This window comes from Salvelinus sp. IW2-2015, linkage group LG30 (assembly GCF_002910315.2).
Source record: "Salvelinus sp. IW2-2015 linkage group LG30, ASM291031v2, whole genome shotgun sequence".
Lineage (NCBI taxonomy): Eukaryota > Metazoa > Chordata > Actinopteri > Salmoniformes > Salmonidae > Salvelinus > Salvelinus sp. IW2-2015.
Window position 1 is genome coordinate 18,300,293 of NC_036869.1, and position 20,958 is coordinate 18,321,250.

At 42.9% G+C, this 20,958-nt stretch overlaps 2 protein-coding genes and 1 long non-coding RNA gene across 3 annotated transcripts in view; 2 read left to right on the plus strand and 1 right to left on the minus strand.

The window, feature by feature from the left end:
* Positions 1–20,958, minus strand: part of LOC139023309 (uncharacterized) — a 376,026-nt gene that overhangs the window by 16,747 nt on the left and 338,321 nt on the right. The gene's annotated exons all lie outside the window — the stretch shown is intronic.
* Positions 302–5,705, plus strand: LOC111954948 (tubulin beta chain). Its single transcript, XM_023974893.3, has 4 exons — positions 302–470; positions 3,344–3,452; positions 3,810–3,920; positions 4,090–5,705. Exons 1-4 carry the CDS (start codon positions 414–416, stop codon positions 5,145–5,147), a joined length of 1,335 nt encoding a protein of 444 aa, XP_023830661.1. The 5' UTR covers positions 302–413; the 3' UTR covers positions 5,148–5,705.
* On the plus strand, positions 6,576–17,966 carry LOC111954848 (uncharacterized). Its single transcript, XM_023974753.2, has 9 exons — positions 6,576–6,714; positions 11,613–11,671; positions 12,039–12,059; positions 12,220–12,492; positions 12,840–13,139; positions 13,331–13,618; positions 13,915–14,093; positions 17,113–17,211; positions 17,504–17,966. Exons 2-9 carry the CDS (start codon positions 11,626–11,628, stop codon positions 17,801–17,803), a joined length of 1,506 nt encoding a protein of 501 aa, XP_023830521.1. The 5' UTR covers positions 6,576–6,714; positions 11,613–11,625; the 3' UTR covers positions 17,804–17,966.

A 20,958-nucleotide genomic window follows, 5' to 3' on the forward strand; every position in this document is an offset into this window, starting at 1 on the left:
TAAACAATTTTATAGGAGTTTTACAGGATTCGAGGCAAATCATATAATTCATGATCATCTAGATTAGAAAATCTTTGATCGCGATGGCGCTGACTCCATGTCCTGCCAGCTTCAACAGGGCAGTGTGACAGGACGGGTCGCGGCACTCCCTCTCTACTTCCGGCCCCTTTCTTTACGGTAGAGAAACCCCTTAGATTTTCTTTCCTCAGCCAATCAAGATTGTGTTTCCGAAGTCCTTGACCAATCATTAGCGCAAGCTTCGGTTTGGCCACTGTCCAGGCTTTAACATTTTTTGTCCCGCCTTGCTCAAAGGTGGCATCCACATACTTCACAGTGGTGAGTGTGTCAACAGCGTCGACATAACAGCACTTCAATTTATTCTCTTTTATTTTCTATTACTTCACGTTTACAGAATGAGGGAAATTGTACACATTCAGGCCGGGCAGTGCGGTAACCAGATTGGGGCCAAGGTAAGAATCTTAAAAACTAAAACGAACAATATCTAGGCTTACATTTGGGAATGAATAAATAATGCATTGTACAAACTATTTGTTGCTTCTCAAAAAGTTGTATTCTAGGCTATGGGTATTTAAAGTTTTAGAAAATCCACTTAGCCTAAATGATGAACATTCAATGCAGTACATTCCGTTATGGTCTCTTTTTCTAACATGAGGCMATTTAAAGTTTTCAATGGATGAAGAGTGCCGGAATTAATATGCCTTTTGTTGTCTGCTTTTCAGTCCAGTTGTAAAGCTTCTACGTCGTTTTTGTTCTTTATGGGATATACATTTATCTTTTGCCAATGTAAACTAGTCTTATAAGAAAGCACAACTGGAAAAACGATGACAGTTATTTTATTTTGCTAAGATATCCCCGGGACTATTGAGACGTGATTTCGCTAGGCGTCTGTCTGCTCTTTCTGCCACGCTCATTGTTTCGTGTCTGGAATAGCATTTTCTTCAATAGAGTACGAAAAAGAGATGTCTAAAATGAAGACTTTAAAACACAGATGAAAAAACAACTAGACATTTATACACAAGACACTTAGTCCTAAAGTTATGAAACGGTGGAAAAACTATAGCTTCACAAAGGCTAGTTCACCCCCCGCGGTTTACAGATGTTGACGAGCAAAGATTGCATTTTCGAGACAATTTTTTTGTTTGTGGTTTGACAAGTTTACATGTCCTAGACTTTTAGTCTCAGTAGACTATGCGTATTCCCTTGCATTACACATTTAGGTAAGTAGGCTATGTCTCTAGATAGCCCCCTATCATATTATTGAGTCATCTTTAGGCAGTGGCACGAGTCAAACTTTAAACATAACTTGTTAAAGAGTAATGGTCTTTTTACGACAAAACGCATGCCCTGTTGCGCATTGACACGTCGCCTCTTGGCTGAGTACGCATAATAGACCAGTAAAATAAACCATTATTAACGCGATGGGGATTTGAATAGAATAGCGGGGACACTACAGCTGTTGTCTTATTGGAGCTGAATCAACGTCCAAGAAAAATCAATTTCTTTGAATCAACGTCCAGGAAAAAAAAGGGGAAAGTTGCTGAAGCAGGCAAGGGAGAGATTAATGAACGGGCTCCCGAGTGGCGCAGCGATCTAAGGCACTACAGTCCCTAGTTCGAATCCAGGCTGTATCACATCCGGCCGTGATTGTAAGTTCCATAGGGCGGCGTACAATTGGTCCAGCGTCGTTTAGGTTAGGCCGGGGTAGGCCGTCATTGTAAATAAGAATTTGTTTGTAACTGACTTGCCTAGTTAAATAATAAATATAAAACGCCAACAACTGTGAAGGGGACTTCTGTGGAGGGATATGAACAGGCTGTGGACTATGAGAGCACATGACATCGTTTAAATGACCAATGCTTGTGATAAGGAGTCGAGTAAACACTTTAGTGTAGCCTATATGTTTTTAACCACAACTTGGTTATTTTACACAACACCATTTGGGAACACCAGCCATAGAGGGTCCAGTGGGCCAGCGAAATGTCATCAACATAATGTAATATACACAAGGCCTCAATAACTCTTTAAATATGCTGTCTATACCAAATAGCTACACAAGTCTATTCAGGCCTACCCTTTGTAGGGAATGGAATTCTTATGGGAAATGGAGTGTGTCAATAGGCTAACTTGGTAGCCCTAACTTGTTGATGTGTTAAATGCGAATGTGTATTACCAGACAGCACAGTGAACAAGAATGGGCCATTTCACTAATATTTCTTGATATTGAGAGGGGTTCAAGAATAGATTGTAAAGTGGGGTGAAAGCTCAAAGAGGTGTTTCATATTAAACAAGGTTCTCGCTCTCTCTATTTCAGATCAGGGTCAGTTGAGTTTGCATCAATCTGTCCCAGTAGGCTAATTCCTCTGGGATGGTTCCACTTAGCCCGCTCACGTGTTAGCCTACAGAGTATTGCTTCTCTCTCTCTCTTGTTCAGCCGTTTATAACACATCTTCATGGACGGTAGCTATTCTAACGTACGTATAGAGTTGTTTTAAGCAGCTCTTTACGCCCATCTCTTGAGCTTGTCTTCCACTCCAAGGCGAGATGTTTCTCCACATTACTCCAATCCCTTGTTGTTGCTGCAGCCCTCCCAGGTCAGAAAAGTGACATCAGTAGTAGTGACACGACCATGCGCGCGTGGATGTGTACGTGCATCTACACACACTTCTCAGACTTCGAAATAGTGTGACTRCGAAGCTGAGCTAACGAATACACCGAGCACACCACAACTGTGATTGCGCTGTGCGTTGCACAAGGGGGGACTCTGTAGCCTAGCTTGAAAAGCACCAACTCAGGAAGAGAAATGCGATTTTGAACGTGCTGCTCAGTGTCTTGTGACTGCGAGGGCAATTATCTCTTGGATTTGCCTGTGGTTTCTACACTCCCTGAGAGAATTGGACAGCATTTTTCCCCCTCCACCTGTGGTAGCTGGGAGGTCAGGAGCACACGTCTGGCCAGGATAGACAACCCAACTGGATGACATTTTGAATAGTTTGGGAATTATCTCATGTATTGAATATCCATACGGTTTATGTTTCAACTTAACATAGTGTGTCTTGCATGATGTTTTGTATGTTATGTGTTGTAGAGGATACCTTGTATGGTATAGGGTCTTGTTCATCTTTACAGCAATAGTCATTTTTTGATGACATTTCTAATGTAATAATATAGTAACAACAATAACCAAATATACTACCACTAGCTCAGCTTCCCAACCACTTGACSTCTCATTCTGTTGGTAGTTCAGCCWCTGAGCGCAACCTGCACTTGTGGCCTGGCCTGTGTCAATTCAAGCCTCTCGGTTGACATGTCTCGACCTCTTTAGTTCTGGGAGGTGATCAGCGATGAACATGGCATCGACCCCACGGGCTCCTACCATGGAGACAGCGACCTGCAGCTGGACAGGATCAGCGTCTACTACAACGAGGCTTCAGGTAGCACATCTCCACCCTCTACAGTTACAAAGAACTTTTCAAMAGAAGAACGTCTTTGGTGCTAACACAGACATGTACATATATGCAAACATGCATACATATATGCATGTATTCTATTGAAATTGAGATKAATTTAAATTCCATCTATAACGTGACGTAATGGGTGAACATCTCAATGTGGCAGGGGATACTGGATAGGATCACACAATTTGTGGACTAGTGGTGTACAGGAGGTGATGTATTTTTTCCTCCCCCTGGTGGACAGATAGGAGCTCCACTCCCCTTGACATCAAATAACCCATTGTTCCCTGCAGTATTGAGCTGGTGTGTGTCTCTCTATCGTTGTCTCTCATGGAGGTGGCAAGTATGTACCCAGAGCGGTCCTAGTGGACCTGGAGCCCGGCACCATGGACTCTGTCAGATCCGGACCATTCGGGCAGATCTTCAGACCAGACAACTTTGTGTTTGGTAAGGAACTAGAGGGGTTTGGGTTTAGCACTGCTTGGACATTGAAGAGACATTTCACTTTTAGTTAGCACATAGGAAAATGAAACACAGGGAAAAGGTCATTATGAAACAGTCCTGTCATTTCAGGTGTTTGAGGTCTTATGTCCCTCCTTTCCTCTGATGTTTCTAGGTCAGAGCGGTGCAGGAAACAACTGGGCAAAGGGCCACTACACTGAGGGAGCAGAGTTGGTGGACTCGGTTCTGGATGTGGTGAGGAAAGAGGCTGAGAGCTGCGACTGCCTCCAGGGCTTCCAGCTCACCCACTCCCTGGGTGGGGGCACTGGCTCGGGCATGGGCACCCTGCTCATCAGCAAAATCCGTGAAGAGTACCCCGACCGCATCATGAACACCTTCAGCGTAGTGCCCTCCCCTAAAGTGTCAGACACTGTGGTGGAGCCCTACAATGCCACCCTGTCAGTCCACCAGCTAGTGGAGAACACAGACGAGACCTTCTGCATTGACAACGAGGCTCTCTACGACATCTGCTTCCGTACCCTCAAACTCACCACGCCGACTTACGGAGACCTCAACCACCTGGTGTCGGCCACCATGAGCGGAGTCACCACTTGCCTGCGTTTCCCCGGTCAGCTCAACGCCGACCTCCGTAAACTGGCCGTCAACATGGTGCCTTTCCCCCGTCTCCACTTCTTCATCCCTGGCTTTGCACCCCTCACCAGCAGGGGGAGCCAGCAGTACCGTGCCCTCACCGTGCCTGAGCTCACTCAGCAAGTGTTCGACGCCAAGAACATGATGGCCGCATGTGACCCGCGTCACGGTCGCTACCTCACTGTCGCCGCTGTCTTCCGTGGACGCATGTCCATGAAGGAGGTGGACGAGCAGATGCTCAACGTCCAGAACAAGAACAGCAGCTACTTCGTTGAATGGATCCCCAACAACGTCAAGACCGCCGTCTGCGACATTCCTCCAAGAGGCCTCAAAATGGCCGTCACCTTCATCGGCAACAGCACAGCCATCCAGGAGCTGTTCAAGCGTATCTCTGAGCAGTTCACCGCCATGTTCCGCCGCAAGGCCTTCCTCCATTGGTACACCGGAGAGGGCATGGACGAGATGGAGTTCACCGAGGCAGAGAGCAACATGAACGACCTGGTGTCTGAGTACCAGCAGTACCAGGACGCCACCGCCGAGGAGGAGGGAGAGTTTGAGGAGGAGGCTGAGGAGGACGCTTAAAGACGGAGTGAAGCAACACGAGCGAGGAGGAAGAATGAAGAAAAGTCCTACAAAAAGTCTGAAAAAAATGACAAAATACCACAAAAAGAGAAAAACAAGAAAAGTATCAAAAGAAAACCGGAGGAATACTATAGAACGTAGCTGAGAAGAGGAGGCACACCCATAAATGGAGGATCATATCTGAAAATGAACTGGAACATAATAGGGAGAGGTCTAGGAATTTAATTCCATTTGACCATAGCAAGGTTTTGTAACAAGATTATCTGAAAGAACCTCAGCAAATTTGTGTGTACCGAACATTTCAGTAAATGTTTACACATTGAACCAATTTTCAAATAGAAGCCATTGTTATTTTAGGTCAAGCCAGTTCGTCTATATGTCCACACCCTGCTATAGTGTCCGGTATTGTTGACATCTGTACTGCACTATGAAGGGCTGAAACTGCAACTTTCTTGCATGTTTCTTTTCTTTTTATTCTGATTATAATTGTTTTGATCCGTGAGAAAGTGAAAAGCAAGGTGCCTCCGGGGAGAAATAAAAAGGCATTTTTAGAAAACCTCTCTGTTGTTATTATTGGAAGGAAAATATTGATATTAGTGTGTTATAATGAAGCAATAATACACCCACAAGGAATCTATTAGAAACACTTACTGTAACACCATTGCATTGCAACATTTTGAAAATCAGGTCAATAGAAACAAATATTGAATCAATAAACTGTTGGGCAAAGGCAAAGAAAATAGTAAAACGTGATTAGAGAAGAGTATGAATATGAATAAGCACTTGAGAACAGCAGATAACCCCAAATGCTCTTCCAAAAATATTGCTACCTTGTCCAACACTAGATTAGAATATGTTGAATCCTCCGCCTGGATCTGTGATGGGGCCCAAAAAGGCATAAGCAGTGACAGACAAATCAGATTGTATTTGTCACATTGTGCTTCTTAAACAACAGGTATGGAATTGGAGTATCCCTTGGCTCCACTGATGCTAGTACAAACAGTTCACCACCAGCGGGGAAAGAGTCAAAACGGATAAATGAAAAACTAATTAGGTCGTGAAATGGAGGGCCATTTTGAATTTGTTTAATTCAACAGTCACCAATGTAACTAACCCACCTATACGTGAGATATTGTATCCTACAGGATATCTAAAGTTGTAAAACTATATTTATATATATATTCAATTTGTTGGTACTTTCCTGGAATAAAATTGTTATATTTGTTGTTATTAAAATCAAACATCAAGACAAACAAGATGTGAAGTCATAATACCATATCATAATCCCACATGAATATGAGTGGCGGCATTCCAGAGCCGAACCTCCGGATTCTAACGGAATGGTACGAGCTCCACCGATCATTAACAGACCACAAGCCGACAGCTACCGAAGCTCTCCAGATAATCCCGATTCGTAACACCATTGAAGTCCCTTTCTTTGACGGGTTGGGGGTGAGGGAGAGGGGGAAGATATTAAGAAGAAAAAAAACTACATTTAGTAGAAAACCTTACTTTCTGTACCCCGTAAGTCCCATCTGCTGTTTTCGGATCCAAGCCTGTCTGAAAGGTAATTACCAGCAATTATGATGCATCTATATCTGCTCAGTTCTACTGGTTTTTTATTTCACCGAGAAATGTATGGGTTAAATTTTGCAGTTTTTTCGTTTGCTGGCAGGTTATCTGGTTGTTTTTTTATGCATGTCTAACAGCTATATCTAATATGGGTAATTTAGGGCGTGATACCGGTAATGCAGCAGAGACGGGTAGGATGACAGTAATTACCTTCATCTTCACCTACAAAAACATAACATCTCATGATTATTTTACATGTAAAGTATAGCACTTCCCATAAACAAAGGCTAATAATAGAACATTTGAAACGGGGACAATGACTATTGTTGGGCACCAGGCAGCATTTCATAGGCTATTTATGCTATTTCGAAAGCTGTAACGGCCTCTGCATCTTCAGATTCTAGCCTATATCCTTACAATAAACACCAGTACAAACAATATGCGGCGGGTTCGTTTGTTCTAGGCTATTCTTCTCCCCATCAAAGGTGCAGTTTATTATAGGGCTGGGAATAAAAAAGACAAATCATAAGCCTATTATATTTTATCCACCCTCCCCCTCAATCGTTTATGTAATTGATGAACGAATGGTAAGTAGTTGAATGTGAAATTGGTTATTCTTCAATATTTGTTTGACGTCCTGCCCAATGCGTGGATACCCTGCCAGGACACCCAATCGTTAGGCTACGTAATTAATGGGAACGACAGATGGCAAATTTTGCATAGTCGCTAAGTAAGTGTTTGGTCTGGTCACATACTCAATGTACTGAAGAGAGAATACAGGTTTTTCAATGGCACTTGGTCTTGTGCGAAGGGGTGAACGGGGGACGCGAGTAAGGGAGCCTTTGTGCGCGTGTGATGCGCGCAAAAAAAGAGAGTGCGAGCTTTGCCAAAATCCACACGGATGACAGAAATCGTAGCTGGAACGAGAAGGGGTCTCCCCATGTCTTCCAAATTCCTCAGTGCAGTATATTCCTCATCATTACCAAAGCTGTGTTTTATCTTGTTGGGATAGCCCATGCAGCGAAGCGTGACACACCCTTGTCGCACCACGGGTGTACAGACTGCACACTGTTTTACCGCCGAGCGATATAAAAAATAATAAAAAAAGATGCCGCGCGCGAATATGTGAGGTAGAGCGACACGGGATGTCAAACTGATGAGATACAGTTGAAGTCGGAAGTTTACATACACTTAGGTTGGAGTTATTAAAACTCGTTTTTCAACCACTCCACACATTTCTTGTTAATTTTGGCAAGTCGGTTAGGACATCTACTTTGTGCATGACACAAGTCATTTTTCCAACAATTGTTTACAGACAGATTATTTCACTTATAATTCACTGTATCACAGTTCCAGCGGTCAGAAGTTTACATACACTAAGTTGACTGTGCCTTTAAACAGCTTGGAAAATTCCAGAAAGTCATGGCTTTAGAAGCTTCTGATAGGCTAATTGACATAATTTGAGTCTATTGGAGGTGTACCTATGGATGTATTTCAAGGCCTACCTTCAAACTCAGTGCCTCTTTTGACATCATGGGGAAATCTAAAGAAATCAGTCAAGACCTCGGAAAAAAATTGTTGACCTCCACAAGTCTGGTTCATCCTTGGGAGCATTTTCCAAACACCTGAAGGTACCACGTTCATCTGTACAAACAATAGTACGCAAGTATAAACACCAAGGGACCAGGCAGCCGTCATACCGGTCAGGAAGGAGAAGCATTCTGTCTCCTAGAGATGAACGTACTTTGGTGCGAAAAGTGCAAATCAATCCCAGAACAACAGCAAAGGACCTTGTGAAGATGTTGGAGGAAACAGGTACAAAAGTATCTATATGCACAGTAAAATGAGTCCTATATCGACATAACCTGAAAGGCCGCTCAGCAAGGAAGAAGCCACTGCTCCAAAATCGCCATAAAAAAGCCAGACTACGGTTTGCAACTGCACATGGGGACAAAGATTGTACTTTTTGGAGAAATGTCCTCTGGTCTGATGAAGCAAAAATAGAACTGTTTGGCCATAATGACCATCGTTATGTTTGGAGGAAAAGGGGGAGGCTTGCAAGCCGAAGAACACCATCCCAACCGTGAAGCACAGGGGTGGCAGCATCATGCTGTGGGGGTGCTTTGCTGCAGGAGGGACTGGTGCACTTCACAAAATAGATGGCATCATGAGGCAGGAAAATTATGTGGATATATTGAAGCAACATCTCAAGACATCAGTCAGGAAGTTGAAGCATGGTCGCAAATGGGTCTTCCAAATGGACAATGACCCCAAGCATACTTCCAAAGTTGTGGCAAAATGGCTTAAGGACGACAAAGTCAAGGTATTGGAGTGGCCATCACAAAGCCCTGACCTCAATCCCATAGAACATTTGTGGGCAGAACTGAAAAAACGTGTGTGAGCAAGGAGGCCTACAAACCTGACTCAGTTACACCTGCTCTGTCAGGAGGAATGGGCCAAAATTCACCCAACTTATTGTGGGAAGCTTGTGGAAGGCTACCCGAAATGTTTGACCCAAGTTAAACAATTTAAAGGCAATGCTACCAAATACTAATTGAGTGTATGTAAACTTCTGACCCACTGGGAATGTGATGAAAGAAATAAAAGTTGAAATAAATCATTCTCTCTACTATTATTCTGATGTTTCACATTCTTAAAATAAAGTGGTGATCCTAACTGACCTAAGACAGGGGATTTTTACGAGGATTAAATGTCAGGAATTGTGAAAACTGAGTTTAAATGTATTTGGCTAAGGTGTATGTAAACTTCCGACTTCAACTGTATGTGCGATAAATTTGGGTGAACACCTTTAGTTCACCTATACATCCCACAAAACAAATATTGAGTGACCTAACCATATATGGCTTGTTCTGAAAACAGCACAGCCTACTTTCGACCATGAGTTATTTGGCCTTCAGGCAATGGGCCAAAGCAGCTGATCATTCTTCAAAAGCAAAACCTTTTGTTGATTGATTTACATCCTTTGTACTTCCAGGTTTGAAAAAAGTGCACAACTCATCGTGCACAACTCAGTTGGTCAGTATGCAATAAGCTAATGTAAGTGTACAACATAATAGCCGACCATTCACACTCAATTAGCATGGCATATTGTATGGAACTATTATTAAACTCTGATACACTCAAGAAAGAAAACGTTCCTGGAGTATCCTTTCGGGGTTCTTCAACTTGAAACTGTGGGGGAACCGCTATAAGTTCTTTGAAGAACCCTTTTAATGAATCTTCAAAGAACCATTTGAAGAACCTTTTGGGGTTAATTTTTTAACTACTTCCCCTCACCTATTATTATTATTGTTAATAATAATAATATGCATAACAATAACAACAATAACACAATATTTTAGTTGTCAGTGTCAATTATGATTTTAGAGGCAAAGCAAAATTAAAATTAAAAAATATGAGGTAAACTCCCAGCAGAGCCCCAAGTCCAATGGGTATATCATCTGGCGTGTTGATGTTAATGTGTTGATGTTCTCCGTATCCATAGCCAGAATGATTTAGCAGTGCATGGTGATCAAACAGGTAACCTGTTATATTCATCAGAGTTGTAGGGAGGGTGAAGTCTGTGAATCCAAAAAAGAGTAAATAAACAGATGATTAACAAAACATGCACATGACAGTATTCATACCTTGGTTTTTGTGGTAAATGTGAATGAAAAAACTGTTTTGATAATGGTTTTCATACGCATAACTTGTCCATAATGTAGAGGCCTCTGGGATATTCATTGAAGAGGTAAGAGAGGAGGATGGAAAATGTGATATGCATAACATACCAGTACTAATTGACATACCTTTGTATGCCTCCTCGTCTGTATACCTGCAGACACAGACACAAAAGTGAGCAGTTCAGTCATCTGCACCCAATACAGCTATCCTTCAACATGTTCTTATAGCCTACATAGTCTTACCTCTTTGTTGATTAATATCCATTGAATTGTGTCCTTTTTCTGTTTTAGAAAGATTTGCACAAATATGAAAAGATAATAAAACAATATGAATTTAGATCATACGAGGGGCAGACCTTACCTAAATTGAGATCTTAAAATGTTTCAGTTAAGTACCTGTGCCTGCTGTCCTTTCAACCTTGAATCCAAATGTTTCATTTGGGCTGTTAGGTTCCTGCAAGAACCCCCACCAACTAAGGAGGTTCTTCAATGAACCCCACCTCCTCATTTGGGCCATTTTCAATGCCAAGAACCCTAAGGTTCTTCAAAGAACTTTGAGGATCTTAGAAGAACCCTTGTTGAACCCCTAGTTTTTAGTGTACTAAATACAACCCATTGGAAACCCATTGCCTTCAAAACTGTGGCTACACTTTGATTTTCAGCCTGTGTCCCGAATATGAGATGCAAATAGACAGTTCTGTAATTTCTTCATTTGTGCCGCTGAAAGAGGCAATGCTTATTAAACAGCACTCTGTGTTCTTTCATGGTTGTACACTAGGATCCTTGGAGCCACTTAGATCCTCCCCCTCCCCTACTCCCCATCTCCTGTCACTGTAGGCAGAATGGTGGCCCAAGCCTAGGCTCATGTCCACTCTAGTCTAATGGTGGTCAGCCTCATCACACAAAAGAGCTGACTAATGCCCTGAGGAACTACACACCACTCCTGTCAATTAACCTCAGGAAATGATGTCATTACCACTGCAGACTCCCAGTTACAGTAGAATTTACTAGGAGTAGATTATTACATTTGAGCCCTGCATGTCCAGATTTAAACTATTCCTTATTATGTTTTGTTCATCTTCATACTGTATCTCTACAATTTAGTTTGAAAGGTATTTGTATACTGTGCATGCATGTACAATAATTAAATCCATATTTAGATGAGAAATATCCTGCTGTAAAAAAAGAATAATGTATTGTGTGTTTTCAGAGATTCAATCAAGATGAAAATAATTGGTGTTGCCGTGTTTGGAGCCGTGTTCTGCACTGGTAAGCATATTGGCGAATTATTCACCAGTGATATAGGTTGAGAGGTTGAAAGAGCATAAAGAATGTTTGACACAGTCACATGATTATATCAGATTTTATTCAAATGAGTACAAAATGAATTGAGTCATTTATTATCTGTTCCTTTTTTTTCCCTCACTAATTTATGGAGGGTTTGATGTTGACAGCAGTTCTATTTTTACAGTGAGAATGTAGGCCATTTACATTGCAAAAGGTTTTGTGATATTAGCCAAGTTTAGTAGTTTCTCATCCAGTAGTACAAATGATTTCTAACTTCTTGAAGGATCTTTGTAAACATTGACAAAGAACGTAAAGTAATGCTAAAATAAATCTATATTTTACTTTACAGTTCTGACTGCATCCCTGAAAGGTAAAGTCACGCATGATCTACAGATTTTTTTCAGTGACTGTCAAAACCTGAAGATTAAGTATGAATACCATCAGTAACTTTACCCTGATTCTGACATATTGTTCCTTAAACTCTGCATACCCTTGTCAATCTCTACCTCTTTTACATTCTCTCTCTTCAGTCAAAGAAGAACACAAGATTGCTTTTTTCGGCGAGGATGTGCACATCCCACTCCCATCCCTAGTCAGCACTGAGGTTCTGTTCAAGCCCGCCTCCAACCGCACTGCCGAGGTGGTCCTGATGAGGGACGGGCGGGTGGTGGGCCAACGGGCCCAGCTCAACTCCCTCAAGCACCTCATCCTGGAGGATGTGGGGGAGGAGCAAGAGGGCATGTACGTGATCAAGAACACTGAGGTGCCTGCCGATGTCAAACACATCATCCTCATCGTCAGAGGTACTGTTCTTCTAATTACTGTACAGTTAATTCATTCTTCAGCTCTTCTAATTCTTCAAAATGTTCTTCTCAACGTTGCAATCGACTTGTTTCTATACTTCTTAAAACCACTGTTTATCCAACACATTCACTATCTAAGATTGTATCCTAACTCTGCGCAAACTGTGTAACCCTTAGAGGCAGACGTCAATCGAAATGAGCGTATTTTTTTGGCATTATTGACGTCGTTGCATTTGGTCTGCAATCGATTACGATCATTGTTCTGATGCGAATGCAACTATATAGGAAGAAAATACTCCCCCAGAGCTCTGAGGGATAGTGCTGTGCTGTTGTGTGCTCCCTGGCAGATTGCGCGCTGGAGCAGGTGGTCAAGTACGGTGAGACATACCACATCCCACTCGGTGACATCTTGGGCCCTATCACCCTGGAGTTCAGGTCCAGTCAAGCCCATGCCAATCAGACCACGGAGCCACCGGCAGTGGTATTGCTCAACCAGACTTCCATCCCCCCAGAGGAGTACAAGGGTCGTCTGAGTGTGTCCGAGAAAAGGGTGACTCTAAGCATGGTGCGGGGGACAGACGAGGGAAGCTTCACCGTACTGGACCGCGATGGGAAAGTCAGGAGGAGGTCATGCCTGAACGTGAAAGGTGAGATGAGGAAGACCAAAGTCCGAGAGGGAGTGGTCAATGTCAGAGGGAGATAATACTTGATCTAGGGGGTTTGAAATTGTGGTTAGTGGTGTGGGTAAAATAGGATTGACAAAGCTTGAAGACACAAGTCAAAATAAGAGCAACCAGAATTATTTGACAACCTTTTCTCTTTCCCCTTTGTTCCAAAGAGCACCAGAACTTCGTCCACCTATCATATGGCAGTACTTTGAAGATCAACCTGTTTGTGGACCACACCAAAGTCAACCTCATGTACACTCCAGACTGGGACCGGAAGGACCGGGTCATACTAGAGCAAGGAGAGCTAGTGGTGCCATTGGACCCATCACTGGACGGCAGGCTGACTGTAGAAGGCTCCATGTGCATTCTGGAGAGGGTCCGGGTTAGTGACATGGGGCTCTTCAGAGTGACAGACCTGTTGGGGTTCCCTGTGACCAACATCTACCTGGAGGTGGAAGGTAAACCGTGGGTCAGGGAGGAGACTAGGGCTTTAACATATAGATCCATCTATCACCTCTATTAATGGTCTTTCCTTTCCCTTTCTTCTTCTTGTCATCGATGGCACTGTATATTTCACTCTCTTGTTTTGATGTTGTAACTCTCCACATTCGCCTCTCATCCATCTTTCCTCTTTTCTTTGTTCCTTTCTGCCTGCTTGTCTTTCCCCTATCTTCCTTATCATATTCCTGTCCATCCTCTACCCTCATGTCTTTCCTTTCTCCATCCCCTCTCTCTTCTTTCCTCTCTCTTTTAGCCTATAAGTTACCCACGCTGTATGTTGCAATCCTCTCCTTACTGGGCTTCCTGGTCCTCCTCTTGCTGGTGTGTCTGCTCTCCTGCCTGATAAATGTGCGCCGTCGGGCGGAGAAGGCGCGGCATATTGCCCTCATCGCCCAGCAGGCGGGCAAGGGGGATGGAGACGCATTCGTCAAGGTAACTCACCCTAACGCCTCCTCAACGGGGGTGAAAACGTTAAGACACCATGATCCAACCCCTGTACTATAGTTAAACAGCATCTGCTTTATCATATATGTATGCTATTCTCACGCCGAAACACTTAGTTTACTTAGTTTACAATTATCGGCCATTTTCATGTATTTTGGAATCCTGTTACTATGATTCCAGGCCTAATATACTCGTAGACCATAGCACACTGCGACAATGGCTCAATATGATTCCAAAATGATAATGCCATATTTCTATTACACAGGTCGCAGATTGCAAAGTGATTGTAAGAGAAATAATGGTGGTGGTAAGACCTCTTAAAGGGATAGTGAGACATTTTACAAAATTACATATTGGCTTCCTTACCCTGTATGCAGTCTATGGATAAGGTACGGCAGCAATTCATGCTTTGGTTTTGTTCACCTGGCCACTGTTTAAACTGCTAACCTTTTAGCATCAGTGGCACAAATCCAATGCAAGTCAATGGGAACAACATTAGTATTTTCGCTCTTCATGTCCAATTCATCCTAAAGTATCTTAAAATTGGTTTTGTAAATGAATGTAGTTACTTAGAGATGATTTGGACATGAAGCGTGAAAATTGTAATATTGTACCCATTGACTTGCATTGGATTTGTGCCACAAATGCTAAAAAGTGAAACAAAACCAAAGCATGGGTTGCTGTCATGCCTTGTCCATAGACTGCTTACAGGGTAAGGTAACCAGTACGGAATTTTGTAAAATGTTGCACTATCCTTTTAAGTATGGTCAAAGAAAGATGTCAGTGTACATATAACTGTATTTGTGTGTGTTTGTGTGTACCTTTGCCTGTCCCGCTCTCTTTTCCTCCATCAGTGTGCGTTCCTGTGTTAGTCTTTAGTCTTGACCTATAAACCTCAGATAATTAGCTTTAATTAAACTTCAGGTCCTAATTAACTTTGATTAATTTGCTGGAATTCACCAAGGAACGAAACCGGTCTGCCCAATGTCTGCTTCCTGGATGTGTGGTGCTTTGAATCACACAAAATGAGATCATCCATATATCATCAGTCATCACTCTCTCCATATGGCAGATTCCATCATAGTTGTAATTTCAAGTGTTCTGTCTGCAGCCCACAATGTTGCCATTGTCCACCCATCTTAATCTCTATCTCAATTGGTCCACACAATAGATGTCGGCCTAATTACAAATTGGGGGGAAATCTAGTTAACGTTTTGCCTTTGCGTTACGTTTCTCCCTATTAAAGGAGCCTCCGACGGAGCCTCTGCTTGGTGAGAGAACTGTGTTCTGGCTTCATTCTGTAGTGTTAAGTGGATGAATCTGTATTGGTGTTTGTACTAACGCTCTGGGGATGGTCATAGTGTCACTATGTTGTGTGGGCCTCCTACCACCATCAGTGATTATTTGTCTGTGCCATCCATTCCTCACCCCTCCCTCTTTTCGCTAATCTCCAAACTGACAAATAACTGCAGCAGTTATTTATTCATGATAACTGCAGTCCTAGCCTCAGTGCAAATAAGCATACAGATGCAGCCGTCCAATACGATTCAGCTTTTTTCAAGCACACATCCACATATATTGTTGTTGGATGCGGAATTACAAGGTAAACATGTATTTATGTGTATGTGTGAGTATGTGCGAGTATGTGCTGATGTGTGTGCATCTGCTGTGCGTTTGTCTAAGATCGGGGCAGTAGTGATTAACATATTCATCGGCTTGGTGATACTGGACTAGATCTACCACTTGTTTTCTTGATTATATGCTGTGGATACGTTGTGAATTGCAGGATTTTTACACGTAGTTAGTAGCACACTTACAGTACATGCAGAGTATACAGACATAATGTGGGATTAGGCTGTATAGTACACTGGATTAAGTTGCCGCCTGGACTAAGATTATCACAGCCGTACACTCTGGTATTATAGCAATTAGTGTYCTCTAGTATTGGAATACTGTGGAGATGAGTGAATAGACCTTCACATCAATTACTGCATCAAGAGCATTGTGCATTATGACATCATGTAGTTTAAGTGTACACACTGGATGGGTTTCCTGGACACAGGTTACTCCTGGTCTAAAATGCATGCTCAATGGAGAATCTCTGTTGAGGGTGATTTTTAGTCCAGTTACAGGCTTAATCTGGGTTTGGGAAGCCGGGCCAATTCAAGCACTGTAGTAATTATTCAAAGTTCGCGACACTGTACATCCATGTAAGATCTTATTCTTGATTACAATCATTGTTTTTTTTTGGGGGGGGGGGGTTATATTGCTTAATCAGCTACTAGCCCAGCAGAATTTGTGTCAAAGGTGTGCCGTTTCTATGTTTGTTCGTATTTGTCTGTGTCTATGTGTGTGTCTGTGTAATTTTTGTACACCTGATGCTGTACATTTTTGTGTTTGAACGTGGTGTACCGTAGATAATTTACATGTATTGAATATATTGTGACATGATGTGAGGGGCCTCTACTGTTCTAATCCCTCTGTAAGGTGTTCCCTCTGGAGGTTTAGACGAAACTATTCAAATGCAGCGAAGCTTCATGTCCCTCTTCATTATGGATTTAGCCATAGATTTCTGGAGACTAAGCGACAAACCTGGACAGCTTGTCTGATTGGCTTTGCGGTCGCAACAGCAGTTTCCGGAGTGTTCCGACATGAAAATCGATTGATCTACCTCGATCTCTCTCCTGACACACTCTAGTATGCGATTCCCTGTCCCTCAAGAACGATGGTTCCCTGAAGCCTTTTCCTCTAAACTTCCAGGGTGTTATTTTCGAGCCAACAACTCCAGTCTCTCAATGTGTCACTATATATACACCTGATGATCTTATAAATCTATATAAGAGCTTAGCGTGCAGTACATGTGCTTTTTGTGTGCCAACTCCTATTTACCCGTAAGTATTCTTTATGATTCGCAGCGTACATGGTGAAGTGAACTTGTGATTGCTGCTGTAATGTGCTTGCCGTGGCTTCCTGCTAAAATACGACCCTCTTGTGTTGTCGTTGGTAGGTTGTTCAAGAGGCCTATACACGGTTCGCTGAGGAATCCACTTTGGCGTCTACGTGGGACAACAGCAATGCTACAGAAAGCACGGAGGTCACCATTAAGGTAAGCAGGGCTCAGGGACACATAATGTGGTGGGAAGTGGTCTACCGGTGAGCATGTTAAGGTGCAAGAGGAAAACACATCCCACCATTATAATTGCAAATGTTTTAACTGTAGACAGACAAACAGAAATACTGGGGTAATGTTTCTATAAAAGGCTGAAAATAACCAGTCTCCACGCCAAGCAGTACCTAGACTACATTTGCAGAAACATACAAAATTAATCATTCATGTTCCTTTTTTGCTGACTCTTTCTTTACTCTCCCCTCCCCCCCACGTTACTTTCCTTCCACAGGGTCTGGAGGTATCCAAAGCAGGCCGCTACCACACTCTCTCCTCGGACAAGAACTTTCTGGAGATGAGCGACTCGGGGGTAGAGTTCAACTCCTCCGGCCTCCCGTTAGACAGCGAATACGAGACGGATCGTGCCCAGACCTTCACCTCCCACAAGCTGCTCTCCTCAAACAACTCTGACAGCGTGGCCGCCACCATCATCCCCGAGGGAGACCAGAGTGCCAACCGCGACCCCCGACTCGGCCATGAGCCCAGCTACGTGACCCAGGCCCCCGCCCAGGTCCTGAGGCCGACGCCCTGAAGAAGACCTGATGGGTTCACCACGCCAGAAATGGCATCCAGGGCGCCGAGCTGTCTGCAGCACTTGAGGCAGCCGTAAAGCTATCAGCCCGGCAGTTCCCAATGCCACTGCAGAGAGCACCACCACCTGAGAGCTCCGGCATTGCATTCCTAAAAGCACAGACCACAAACCACCGGACACCCTAACAACCTTTACTCTTCAGCGTCAATTACTCCCCCCCCCCCCCCCCCCCACACGCAGACATAACCCAATTCCTGATCACTGCTTTTATAAACTAAAAGACACAAAAATGCTTGTGTAAAAATGCCAGTCTAAATGCACTAGACTTAATCCCTAAAGAAAAAATACAAGACCCTAGCTCATTAGAACGCATGAATTCTTGTGCATTACAGGAAATGCATGTGTAACAGAGTTAAGAACGTACCGTAAGCTCCCTCCACAGCTAGCTTGAAATGTCGCGGATTGAGCATCCAATTGATACCTTTGTGGGCTCGACACGTTGGAACGTTGTCACGCAGGGAGGTCACGTGTTGTTGCGAAGCAGAGGATCACTGGTTCGAGCCTAGTTATGGGGCAGTCGGACAGTGGAGGAAGCTAAGCTGTTAGCAGCAGACTGCCCCTGTACACATGCATTTCTAAATTAGACTTTAAAAGCCAGATTTAGCCTTAGCTGGCCCAAGAGGCAATTGATAGTTATAAATGACCGCATAGTGCATGCATGCCTCTCTTGGCCTAAGAGATAATATCTAAGATAACTTGGTGGACTAGAGGAAAATGCATTGTGATGATTAATGAAAATACATTAAGATTATAGGAATGAGAGCACACTGATTTCTGAGTACATTTTTTTATACCCTGGAAAAATGAATCCCAGAATTCTTCTCATGACAAAAATGAAACATTTTTGACAGAGCTACAATATATTTGATCTATCTTTCTTATGAGCTTGAATGCCTTCACTCATTGACTACATAGAGCTATGTGGGGAATGACATAGCAGCTTATGTGGGACATAACATCACAGCTGTATGGGGGAATACATAGCAGCTGTATGTGCGGACATGAGCATATGCAGCTTGATGTGGGCATAGACATAAGCAGCTGTAGTGTGGGAACACAGTAGGGACATACATGCAGCTTATGTGAGACATAGACATAGCAGCTGTATGTGGGACAAGACATAGCAGCTGTATGTAGGACATAGACATAGCAGCTGTAGACTTAGACACATAGACATAGCAGCTAGTAGTAGGCACATAGATCATAGCAGCTGTAGTGGAACATAGAACAAGCAGCTGTATGTAGGGACATAGACATAGCAGCTGTATTAGGGCATGGACCATAGCAGCGATTGGAAAGCACTAGAACATACAGCTGATGTAGGGACATAGACATAGCAGCTGTATGTAGACCTCAGCTGTATTGTTAGGGACATAGAGCATAGCAGCTGTATGTGGGAACATATGACATAGCAGCTGTATGGTGGACATAACATAAGCAGCTGTATGTGGAGAACCATACCTTGTTGGACATATGACGCATTAGTACTATTAGGACATAGACATACACTGTTATGGTAAACCCGCATCACATAGACATAGCAGCTGTATTGGGAACATAGACATAGCAGCTGTATGGAACATAGATCAAGCAGCTGTATGTGGGAACATAGACATAGCACGCTGTATGTTGAACATAACATAGCATGTTATGTGGGAAACAGTAGACATAGCAGCTGTATTGGGACATAGACATAGCAGCTGTATGTTAACATAGACATAGCAGCTGTATGTGGGACATAGACTAGCAGCTGATTGATAAGTACATAGCAGCTGTATGTGGGACATAGACATAGCAGCTGTATGTGGATACATAGACATAGCAGCTGTATGTGGGAACATAATACATAGCAGCTGAGTATGTGGGACATAGACATAGCAGCTGTATGTGGACATAGACATAGCAGCTGCTTATTAGTGGCGAAACACCAACATAGCAGCTGTATGTGGGGACATAGACATAGCAGCTGTATGTGGGAACATAGACATAGCAGCTGTATGTGGGGACATAGCAGCAAAATATATGACATATGGTAATAGACCAAATTAATTATATGAATAACATTGTAATACTAGATTAACAAAATAAAGACAACTTTATTTTTAGATAAATCTCGGTAAAAAAATGCTTCTGACAAACATAAGCCCAGAGTATCTGACATAGGCCTATACCGCTACAATTTCATTACATCCAGAGAGACACCATGAACAGAAAGTACAGGCATGGCATTAGGCTTTGGCACCAACTCAGAGAAAGTGCTTGTCTGAGCATATAGCCTCTATAGAATAGCAGAGTTGGAGAGCTAAAACCCCCAAGATCTTCTTACATCATTCTTGCTAACTGACACAAGCTAGTAGATTGAATAACACCATGCTATGCAAGAAGGCTAGTAGTGTCCCTGGGCATGTAACAAGGTGTCCAATCTCTGCCACTTTTGATGACATCATCCCAGCACAGTAAATGTTTACTACATCCCTCATCTTGCAAAACAAATGACCTGGAATTAATACAACGGCAACTTCACATCAGGTCATTCTAAACCCCTCCACATCAGGACACGTTTCTCATTAGAACCGCAGCCACTGCAGAACAAGCCTTGGAACAGAGGCTTCTAGAACTTCTCTGACGGATGGGACATGACAATGATCCCTTTGGAAGGGACCTGAGCGTTTGGATCGCTGCCCTTTAATAAAGGCAAGGAAGTAAGGCAGACCTATTGAGAAGGAATTACATGCATGATGTCCTTTTTTAATTCCTATTTTGCCTGACTCCATGGCCCTGTTAGCCAAAAGGAACTGATTGCTGAATTGATAAATGCTAACAATTAAGCCAACTTACTTTCCTGACAGACTGAAAACACTGCTTACTGAGACTGGAGCGCCCACAAAGCCAGCAAGTTATTAAGATTCAATGTATTTGCTGCTGCATTCATCACTGTCTTTATGGGGGAAGGTTTTTACACATTCTCTTTTAACACAATATATATTGCCAGATTCATTTATTTGAACCACACATCCCACCCAGAATCTCTAAACGAATAACAGTAGCTACTTMATCTCAATTCAGTGCAGCATCTTTTGTAAACGCATTGTATT

Bases quoted from the DNA above. Each gene is read 5' to 3' on its own strand.
- LOC111954948 (XM_023974893.3), top strand. From the start codon at position 414: ATGAGGGAAATTGTACACATTCAGGCCGGGCAGTGCGGTAACCAGATT. The intron at 3,453-3,809 runs GTAGCACATCTC...TCTCTCATGGAG, and splicing joins CTACTACAACGAGGCTTCAG to GTGGCAAGTATGTACCCAGA. The intron at 3,921-4,089 runs GTAAGGAACTAG...TGATGTTTCTAG, and splicing joins ACCAGACAACTTTGTGTTTG to GTCAGAGCGGTGCAGGAAAC.
- LOC111954848 (XM_023974753.2), top strand. From the start codon at position 11,626: ATGAAAATAATTGGTGTTGCCGTGTTTGGAGCCGTGTTCTGCACTG. The intron at 11,672-12,038 runs GTAAGCATATTG...TTTACTTTACAG, and splicing joins TGGAGCCGTGTTCTGCACTG to TTCTGACTGCATCCCTGAAA. The intron at 13,619-13,914 runs GTAAACCGTGGG...TCTCTCTTTTAG, and splicing joins CATCTACCTGGAGGTGGAAG to CCTATAAGTTACCCACGCTG.